The sequence below is a fragment of the Scomber scombrus genome, chromosome 23 (genome assembly GCF_963691925.1).
Source record: "Scomber scombrus chromosome 23, fScoSco1.1, whole genome shotgun sequence".
Classification (NCBI taxonomy): domain Eukaryota; kingdom Metazoa; phylum Chordata; class Actinopteri; order Scombriformes; family Scombridae; genus Scomber; species Scomber scombrus.
The window spans coordinates 501,037-512,009 of NC_084992.1; the positions used below are offsets into that span (position 1 = coordinate 501,037).

The 10,973-nt window shown below is 41.7% G+C and overlaps 2 protein-coding genes across 2 annotated transcripts in view; one reads left to right on the plus strand and one right to left on the minus strand.

The window, feature by feature from the left end:
* The window catches only part of LOC134006094 (zinc finger protein 271-like), a 100,395-nt gene that overhangs the window by 65,370 nt on the left and 24,052 nt on the right, over window positions 1-10,973 (minus strand). The window lies entirely within an intron of this gene.
* The window catches only part of plod3 (procollagen-lysine, 2-oxoglutarate 5-dioxygenase 3), a 20,564-nt gene continuing 10,063 nt past the window's right edge, over window positions 473-10,973 (plus strand). Inside the window, exons 1-8 of the mRNA XM_062445165.1 lie at window positions 473-652; window positions 4,170-4,261; window positions 6,020-6,156; window positions 8,879-9,042; window positions 9,168-9,280; window positions 9,597-9,660; window positions 9,958-10,055; window positions 10,631-10,732. Coding sequence (XP_062301149.1) covers window positions 568-652; window positions 4,170-4,261; window positions 6,020-6,156; window positions 8,879-9,042; window positions 9,168-9,280; window positions 9,597-9,660; window positions 9,958-10,055; window positions 10,631-10,732 — 855 coding nt within the window. The 5' untranslated portion in view covers window positions 473-567. The remainder of the gene's footprint in view (window positions 653-4,169; window positions 4,262-6,019; window positions 6,157-8,878; window positions 9,043-9,167; window positions 9,281-9,596; window positions 9,661-9,957; window positions 10,056-10,630; window positions 10,733-10,973) is intronic.

The following is a 10,973-nucleotide window of genomic DNA, read 5'->3' on the forward strand; positions in this document are numbered from 1 at the left end:
AACGTATTTTAGCTCGTGAGCTACAGTATATCTGAACTATCAGAGTGAAATATGAGGTGATAGGTTTATATTTTAACCACTTCTCTCCCTCTATACCTCTCTTTCGCTCTTTCTATCCCTCCCTCTCTCTTTCTATCCCTCCCTCTATCCCTCAATCCCTCCCTCTCTCTCAGGAATGTATCAGACGTGGCAGAGATTCACTTTCGACGCTTTTCACGAACTTTCTGGAGCCCCGGGCTACAAAAAAAGCCTTCTTTCCATTTGTCCTCATCTGATTGGCTCGTGTGAAGCCTCTCCACCGCGCTGATTGCTCACCTATCCTGTCAATCATACTCGCTGCGCTTCTAATTGGCTGACACGCTGATAAAGGGGCGGGCTGATTTTTTTCTGGCTTGTGTTGACATCTTTTTTTTTTTTTTCCTTCTTTTCTGAACAGGAAGATAACGCGATACTTGTGCAGAGACTCGGAGGCTGATGGAGTGAAGGGGAAAGGAGGCGAAAGGAGGAGAAGAAGTGACAAATTTCATCTTTTAATTACAGCCTTTAACGTGTTTTTAATAAGCAGCCATGGCCGCGTATCGCCTGCTCTGCCTGCTGGCTCTCGCCTTCTTCCCGAGCTCCGTGGCGGCCGATCAGCGGAGGCTCTCTGCAGGTAAGGCCGCTCCGGAGGGTCTGCTCCCCGGCCAGGCGGACCACCATGACCCGCTGGTGCTGCCGGAGCTCTGGCTCTCTTAGATTACTCTCTCTAATTACACAGTTACTCACATTTACTGTGTTTTAACATCCTTTAATAAGCCTTAGCTGTGTGTAGTCTTAGTTAGTGGAGTTTTAACTTGTGGTTTGATCTGATTTTAACCTTTTAAACTTCTTAACTTTGAACGCAGCCTGAGGCTTCAACATGTTAGGTAACAAATACTTTACTCTTTTGTAAATTAATTATCTCATTATGTGGCTTTTGAAACATTTCCAAAAAGGATTGACAAAAATAAGACTGTAAACATTTAAATTACAAACTTCATGGTGATATAAAAGAGAAAATGTGACTTTAGGAGCAAAACTTTAGTCAATAAGTCAAAATAAATCATGCAAACTGATTTAATTCACTGCTGCAACTTTAATTTAATATATATATGAACTCAAATAGGAAATTGCATCATTACAGCAGCCGCTCACTGAGGTAGGTGTGAAATATATTCCTATCTGAATATAATTAAAAGCAATAATTAGACTTTTAAAATGTAGGATTGACAAAAAGAAGACTTTAAACTTTAAAATATAAACTTTGCGATGATATAAAAGAGAAAAATGTGACTTTAGGAGCAAAACTTCTGCAAAAGTTTAGTCAATAAGTGAAAATAAATCATGCAAACTGATTTATGTCACTGGTGAAACGGTTTAATTGTACCAGAATATAATAAAATGTAATAAATCAGAATAAATATGAGTAAAATAGACACTAGTACATAAGTGTGAGTACAACATGCTTTAAAACCGACGTAATATTTATAGAAAACAGTGTTAATAATATGTATAAAGTATAAAACGCAGCAGATTATTTGTTTGTTCATTACAGAATCAGTTTATTAGAAACAACTTCTTCATTCATCAGATTAAAAATGAAAATCAGAGGTGTGTGTGTGTGTGTGTGTGTGTGTGTGTGTGTGTGTGTGTGTGTGTGTGTGTGTGTGTGTGTGTGTGTGTGTGTAGTTTATAGTTCACTAAAATGTGCATATAGGGGAAATATTGGCATTAAAAGCAGATATTAAAATATAGTTTCTTCCAGCTGACTCAGCTCAGTGTGATGTCATCAGATGAATACAGAACAGAAGCTCCATAAGAGTCACATGACTTCCTGTCAGTGTTTACTTCCTGTGTGTAAATGATGCTGACAGCTGAGAGTGTTTGTACAGCTGTGTGTGTGTATGTGTGTCTGTGTGTCTTTGTGTGCGTGTGTGTCTGTGTGTGTGTGTGTGTGTGTGTCCCTCTCTGTGTGTGTGTGTCTCTGCGTGTGTGTGTGTGTGTGTGCATGTGTGTGTGCATGTGTGTGTCTCTCTGTGTGTGTGTGTGTCTGTGTGTGTCTCTCTGTGTGTGTGTGTGTCTCTCTCTGTGTGTGTGTGCATGTGTGTCTGTGTGTGTGTGTCTGTGCATGTGTGTGTGTGTGTGTGTGTGCATGTGTGTGTGCATGTGTCTCTGTGTGTGTCTTTGTGTGGGTGTGTGTGTGTGCATGTGTGTCTGTGTGTGTGTCTCTCTGTGTGTGTGTGTGTGTGTCTGTGTGTGTCTCTCTGTGTGTGTGTCTCTCTCTGTGTGTGTGTGTGTGTCTCTCTGTGTGTGTGTCTCTCTGTGTGTGTGTGTGTGTCTCTCTGTGTGTGTGTGTGTGTGTGTGTGTGTGTGTGTGTGTGTGTGTAGTAAACAGTAAAACTAAATGGAGTGAACATAACTGATGATAATAAAGTTTATTTAGTTAATAAACAGAAAGCTGCTCAGCTGTGATGTTTCAAACATTTAAAGTTAAAATATTTAAACGCAAACATTCAGAATATTTAGAGAAGAATTTGGAAAAGAAATCATCGACACTAAAGAGTAAAATATCTTCTAGTGTTTACAGGTTGAACGTTTACATTTACATAGTTTAGTTAAACTGTCTCAGTGTTGATGTTTCAGCTCATGTATACTGATGATTAAATTCAACAACAGCTCCAACAGTTTAATAATCCTCTCACTTCTACATGTGGAACTATAAATCTACAGCATCAGTTCCACCTGGAAGGATTTGGCAGCGCGCCACTGAACAGAGAATATGTAGTCCACCTTAACGGTCAGTCCACCTTAAGTGAGTCTGGTCAGGTTAGGATCAGCTTGGCTTTAAAACTTAATGTAAAGTCACAATATCAGAGGTTAGATTAGAGTCTACTTCCTGGTTATGTGTTCTTCTGCACATGCTCAGTAGCGGCGCGGCTGTGGCTCAGGTCGTCCACCAATCAGAAGACCGGTGGTTCGATTCCTCGGCTCCTCCGACCCACATGAGGATGAGTGTTAGATACTGAACCCTGAATTACTCCTGACTGAGTCATTACCAGCCCAAACCCAACCCTGCTTAAATACAGCTTATACATAAAAGTTATAAATAAAGACTTTACGTTGTGATGATGTCACTGAGGAAAGTTTAACTAACGGATGAAAACCTCCTAAAATAAAGAGTCATTATTAACAGTGATGCTCTGCTGGTTTCACAGCTGCTGCACTTCTTTCATTGTTGTATTTGACTTGATTTTATGTCGTTTTGATTCTATTTTTACTGTGTATTATTTCTATTCTTATATTACAGTTATGTATTATATTAGAGGATTATGGCAAAAATGTCTAAGTGGTGTAACCATAAAAACTTTGTACCAAATAATTCAACTTGCTTAAAAACAGTAAATAGTCAATAAAACACCATATCAACTAGTTTGGCATGATCTTACATTATAACTTTATATTAAATAAAGGTAATGGAATACTATTGTTCTAAATATTACATTTACTCTGGGTTACCATGGAGATCAGGAAACATTTACATGTTTTGTGGTTACACCATTTGACATTTTCAGGAGCATTCAGTCACTAAATGGTGCAAAAAAGCAACAAAAAACTAAAAGTTCATTTTAACAAACCTGATGCTGCTTTTAAAACTAGTTTTAACTGATTTATGAATCTAACGCTCCTCTAACGCTCCTCTAACCCTCTTTCACCTTTCTGGGGAATTTCTGAGGAATTTCTTTCATTGAGTTCCTGGGAAGCCTGAAGGGAGGGAGGAGGAGGAAGAGGGGGAGGAGGAGGAAGAGGGGGAGGAGGAGGGAAAGGGGGAGGAGAAGGAAGAGAAAGAGGAGGAGGAGCAGGAGGAGAAAGGAGCAGTGTGTCTCAGCTGCTGCTGAACATCATTCTTTACATTCAGTTTAAAATGTGAAAATAAAACTACAGAACATTTTAAATTTTAATCTAAAGTTTAATAAAACATTCAGTCAGTTCATTAAACAACGTAAACTTCAAATGTGATTGTTTCGTCCAGTTCATTCACATTAATAATCGTGTGTGTGTGTGTGTGTGTGTGTGTGTGTGTGTGTGTGTGTGTGTGTGTGTGTGTGTGTGTGTGTGTGTGTGTGTGTGTGTGTGTGTGTGTGTGTGTGTAGAAAACTTGCTGGTGATCACCGCGGCAACAGAGGAGACGGACGGCTTCAACCGCTTCATGAGGACGGCCCGAGAGTTTAACTACACTGTGAAGGTCAGAGGTCGTTTTCACACGTTGGTTTGTGTTTGCTCCTCAGGAAGAACTTCACTGTTATAGATAGATGGATAGAAAGATAGATGGATAGATAGATAGATAGATAGATAGATGGATAGATAGATGGATGGATGGATGGATGGATGGATGGATGGATGGATGGATGGATGGATGGATGGATGGATGGATGGATGGATGGATGGATGGATGGATGGATGGATGGATGGATGGATGGATAGATAGATAGATAGATAGATAGATAGATAGATAGATAGATAGATAGATAGATAGATAGATAGATAGATAGATAGATAGATAGCTACTACTGCTGCACTGTTGCTCTCTTTGGTAAAGTCAGCACTTTGACTTTAATATCAGCGTGTTCGAGATTAAAGTGGAAGTTTAAACATAACTATTAAGGCTTCAAACGGAACATAACTTTCAGGCTCCATTAGACAAACATAACCCATATACACACATTCCTTTTATTGTAGTTTCACAGGTTAAGTCTCTGACCTCGTTCTCACAACAACAGGCGAGTTTTGCAGTTTAGCCACAAAGGTCGGAGCCTCTGAAACTGTCTCTGTAGAAACATGACTGCTGAGACTCACTCTGGGACTCTGGCAAAGGTACAAGATGACTGCCATTCACAACATCACAAACTTTGCGGATAAAGTGGACTTTGATCTTAAGCTCTAAAGTCAGATCAGAGCGGTCGTTAAATCGAGCTGTCTCCAATTGAGGGATTTGACCAAAATAAAGCAAATTCTTCCGATGCAGCACTTTGAGTCAGTAACCAGCTGGATTACTGTAAATCTCTCTTTAGCCTCGTTTCCACTGCAGGAACTTCGGGGTAATGTTACGGGGCCGTTGTGTGTCCATAGCAGGAACCTCCCCCGATCGACAGTCTCCTGGAACTTTTACGGAGGCTAAATGAGTCTCTGCCTCGGGGTCGGTGCTCCGTTCAGCCCCGAAAAACTCTACTCGACTCGACTCGGCTCGGTTTGGTACCAGGAACCTTTTCCATTACTATAGTTCCTCCTCAACGTGAGCGTGGTCGTCATAGCAACGCTGCGTTAAACTGCCGTGACTTTGTACGCGACACAAACACATAAACAATGGAGGACATGGAGGCGATGGTGTACTTGCTGCTGTATGAGGCTTTCTGTCTCACACAAAGCGAGAGAAGAGAAACTAATCTCTGTAACGCTGTTGTTGGTATTTAAAAATGCCGGGTTTGATTCTTGTGTGGGAAGGCTCATGACTCTTCCAGTGACTCTCTGACCAATCAGAGGCCGGCAGTCTGTTGACGTCACATTTAGTATCGGCTCGGCTCGCTTGGAACCTCACCAGAGCAGATACTAAAAAAGTACCAGGTACCAGGTACTATCCCTGATGGAGACGCAAACAAAACCCAAGTCGAGCCGAGTAGAGCTAGAACTGTGTAGTGGAAAAGCGCCAAAAAGTGGGATGTGGCGTCAACAGAAAGCACCAAAATAAAACCCAGCAGAAGAAGAACAGTAGTAGAAAGTTATTCGGTTGGTTGCGCTCTGCAGACTCACCACTAGATGGCACTAAATCACACAGTCTGCTCCTTTAATCCTAAAACTGTGGAAGAGGAAGGAAGGAAAGGAAGAAAGAAGGAAGGGAGGAAGAAGGAAGGAAGGAAAGGAGGGAGGAAGGAAAGAAAGAGAGAAAGAATCACTTAAAAAGACTTCAGTGTGATTTTATACCATGTTTTCCTTGTTGGTCCATCAGATCCTGGGTCTGGGGGAGGAGTGGAAGGGCGGTGACGTAGCTCGGACGGTTGGCGGAGGTCAGAAGGTCCGATGGTTGAAGAAGGAACTCCTAAAACACTCCGATAAGAAGGACATGGTCGTCATGTTCGTGGACAGGTAACAACACCGACTCGGAGTCTGTTTACTAAAGGTCTGCAGGTGTAAAGATGTGTGCAAACATGACATCACCTGCAGGTTTGCATCTTTCAACTGTGTAAGATAGTACACACTGTTCATTTAGTACGTTTACCATAATGACTATAATATGAGGCGTTTTAACCATAGACTGTATATAAGAAATGGACGTAACATCCGTGACGTCACCCATTGGTTTGTGGACTGCTGCTCGGAGGCCAATAGTTTCGGATCTGAGCAGCGCCATCTTGAAAATTTCAGGTGCATGCTGGGAAAAATAAAAACACGGATTCTACTTATATGGTCATCAGGAGGAGCATGAGGCGCCCCCCTGAACCTGTGAACCAATCAACCTGTCAATCACGACGTAGCCACGCCCTAATGCATACCCTGCTTTATCGTCACATATAAAATCAGGGAGGCCAAAATGTCCCAAATGAACATCATACTGCATTGAAGAAGGCTTTAAACTAGCGATTGACACCATAAACACATTTTGAAAACGTTTACTGAGGTTAGAAATCAAGTGAGAAGTTGATGAATTCTCCATTGACTTGTATAGAGACGGAAGTCCTTTTGACACCAAAACGGTCGCCCCCTGGTGGCCTTTTGATAGAATGCAGTTTTAAGTTACTTCTTGGCCTCATTGCAGAGGACCAGAACTCCCCGCCTGGTTTTAACCCCAGTGTGTAAAACACAGGGAGGAGAAAATGTAAATATGTTATTTAGCACACGCATTGTGATTTACCAAACCTGAAGGTAATGTTGTTGACGGTAACTGAGTCTATAAATAATACCTTATAATACCGGCTGTTGCTATGGAGACTCTCCATTAAGTCACAAAACCCTCATTTAAATACTGCTGTCTGCACCTGTTGCAAATGAAACACACAATCTATTGCACTGTGCACGCAATTTAGTACCTTTTATTTATGATCTCAGTGAATCTGAGTCTTATTAAAGTTAAGATTTGAAGTTTATTGTCTTTTTTTAATCTACATACACAAAAAAAAAATCCAAACTACTGAGCAGTGAAGAGCTTTTAGAGAGAGAGAGTGTTTCATTCAGCGGTCCGTCACACAGTGTGGTGTCGTCCAGCTTGTTGTCAGGAGAGGAACATTTGCCAGCGGGAGTTGTAGACATGGTTGGTTTATGTGGATTAGCGGTCAGCCTGGCATGAACTCCTCTGTGTTTACTCCGCTGCTGTTTCCTGTCGCCATGCTTCTGGTCACTGACTGCTGTTATTATTCGGTTACCACTGTACCACTACAATAACCCTCTCCTCCTCTTCTTCTGCCATCTCTCTTTTCACTCCTCTTGTTTCTTTGTGTTTCTGACCTCAATGAAACGTGACTCTACTGCTCGACTCAGCTTCAGTTTCACAGTGAAAGAAAGAAAGATTCTTCAAATAAAAACATCCTGAAACTGAATCAGGCTCAGAGATAGATAAGATGAGTGATTCATAAATCAGTTAAACTAGTTTTAAAAGCAGCATCAGGTTTGTTAAAATGTACATTTAGTATTTTTGTTGGTTTTATATCATTTGAAATGACATTTGCACCATTTTTTACCAAAAGTAAGACTGAATGCTTCTGAAAATGTCAAATGGTGTAACCACAAAAGAATGATACATATTACATATTTTATACACCTAGGAAGGAAGAAAGAAAGAAAGAAAGAAAGAAAGAAAGAAGAGGAAAGAGGAAGAGGAGAGACAGAAAGAACGGAGGAAGAGGAGGGAGAGAAAGAAAGAACAAGTAGTTGGAGGAGAAAGAAATGAGAGAAAGAAAGGTGGAAGAGGAGAGAAAGAAAAGAGGAAGAGGACAGACAGAGAGAGAGAGAAAGAAAGGAGGAATAGGAGAAAGAAAAAAAGGAAGAAGAGAGAAAGAAAGGAGGAATAGAAGAAAGAGGAGGAAAAAGAGAGAACAAGAAGTTGGAGGAGAGAAAAAAAGAATGTTAGTTATTCATATGTTTATTTTCACATTTTAACCCTTTAAATTTAAATAAACCACACAGACACTAACAAACATCACTGACCCTTAATATTCATCCTGCTCTTCATGAATATCACAGTTAATAACAGAAGCAGCATAAAGACTCTGACTCGGGGAGTTCTGGTCCTCTGAAATGAGGCCAACGCGGAAGTAACTTAAAATTGCATTCTATCAAAAGGCCACCAGGGGGCGACCGTTTTGGTGTCAAAAGGACTTCCGTCTCTATACAAGTCAATGGAGAATTCACCAACTTCTCACTTGATTTCTAACCTCAGTAAACGTTTTTTAAAATGTGTTTATGGTCTCAATCGCTAGTTTAAAGCCTTCTTCAATGCAGTATGATGTTCATTTGGGACATTTTGGCCTCCCTGATTTTATATGTGACGATAAAGCAGGGTATGCATTAGGGCGTGGCTACGTGGTGATTGACAGGTTGATTGGTTCACAGGTTCAGGAGGGCGCCTCATGCTCCTCCTGATGCACATATAAGTAAAATCCCTGTTTTTATTTTTCCCAGCATGCACCTGAAATGTTCAAGATGGCGCTGCTCAGATCCGATACTATTGGCCTCCGAGCAGCAGTCCACAAACCAATGGGTGACGTCACAGATGTTACGTCCATTTCTTATATACAGGCTATGGTCTGGCTATGAATAAAGATGACTTGCATCACTGATATTAAACGTGTTTCTCGTGTTTCTCTCTCTGCAGTTATGACGTCATCTTCGCGTCGGGTCCGGAGGAGCTGCTCATGAAGTTTTCTCGTCTGGGTCACAGAGTGATTTTCTCAGCGGAGGGTTTCTGTTGGCCGGACCAGAGACTCGCCTCTAAATACCCAGAGGTTCGCGCTGGGAAACGCTACCTGAACTCTGGAGGTGAGAGAGAGAGACGAGTCACAGTGAGACTGTTTACGAGTCAGGGACAGGTTCCTGTGTCTAATGTAAAGGTGTTTGTGTGTGTGTGTGTGTGTGTGTGTGTGTGTGTGTGTGTGTGTGTCCAGGGTTCATCGGTTACGCCTCAGACCTGAGTACGATCGTCCAGCAGTGGAAATACAAAGACAACGATGACGATCAGCTGTTCTACACAAAGATCTACCTGGACAAGGCTCTGCGGGTAAACGATGCTTTTACTCATCACTCACACACACATTAACGTATCAACCCGAATATAAAGATGACACCTCGTTTAAACGATGCCTCAGCTCAACACTTAAAAGCTGCTTCACCATGTTTAGTCTGAACTCTGGGCTCCACTATCAGACCTGAGTCAGTAGATCTCAGAGCTCTACTGGGTTTATATTCTACTAACATGTCATTCATGTATTCTGGACCTAAACCATTCAGTGATTTATAGACCAGTAGCAGAACTTTAAACACTCGTCCTGCTGGGAAAGTTTAAATCTCTGACATTGTGTGATTTGCTTCTTCAGACCAAGTACAACATGTCTCTGGATCATCGCTCCAGAATCTTCCAGAACCTGAACGGAGCCGTCGGTGAGTCTCTCTGTCCATACTGAGTATTAACAGTATTCAGTCATTTAAAGTATCCGATCAGCTTCTATTGAGCTTCATCAGTGTGAGTTAGTCATATCAAGTGATATCTGACACATTTACAGTGTTTTTAGCATCAGATTCCCTCTTAGTGTTTCCCTGTTGAGCTGTGGTGTAACCATAGTAACACAAAGACTTTGCTACTAAAAACACTGTAACGTTGAAACGTAACGTAGAAATGATCGTTGTATTATTTGAAGAAGCAGAAACTTTAATGAACTGAATGTTTCTCTCTGTCAGAGGAAGTCGTCTTAAAGTTTGAGAGGGCAAAGGTCAGAGTGAGGAACGTCGCCTACGACACACTTCCTGTTATTATCCACGGCAACGGACCCACCAAGGTACCGACACTACATCAGTTTATCTTCTTATAGCTCTGTGGTCGCTGCATGTTTTCAGTTTTTTCTTTAACCCTCCTGTCGTCCTCCCGGATTGACCCCGTCTCTTTTGACTGTTCCTTCTTTCCTCCCTCTTTCTTTAATTTTTCCTTCGTTCTTCCCCTCCTTCCCTCTTTCTTTCCTCACTTCCTTCCTTCCTTCCATCCTTACTTCCTTCCTCTTTTCCTCCCTCCCTTCCTTCTCTCTTTACTTCCTTCCTCTTTTCCTCCCTCCTTACTCTTTTCCTTCCTTCCTTCCTTCCTCCCTCCTTACTCCTTTCCTTCCTTCCTTCCTTCCTTCCTTCCTTCCTTTCCTCCCTCCCTCCCTCCTTACTCCTTTCCTTCTTTCCTTCCTTCTTTCCTCCCTTCTTTCCTCCCTTCCTTCTTTCCTCCCTTCCTCATCCCTTCCTCCTGTCCTTCCTCATTCCTTGAGGACAACAGGAGGGTTAAGAAGTTTTTCCCGCAGTCACAGTTTTTGGTAACATCTTCACTGCAGCTTCTAAAGAGCTTCAGATGTTATAGATGTGTTTCTCTCTCCAGCTGCAGCTCAACTATCTTGGTAACTACGTCCCGACAGCCTGGACCTACGAGGACGGCTGCAGCAACTGTGACGACGACCTGCTGTTCTTCAACGATGTCTCTGTACGTACTCTCACCAACAGCTGCGCAATGTATTGATATTATATCGATATCGTGATATGAGACTAGATATCGTCTTAGATTTTGGGTATCGTAATATTGCGATGTGTCATCAGAGTTTCTTTCAAATGTCCCAAATGAACATCATACTGCATTGAAGAAGGCTTTAAACTAGCGATTGAGACCATAAACACATTTTGAAAACGTTTACTGAGGTTCGAAATCAAGTGAGAAGTTGGTGAAT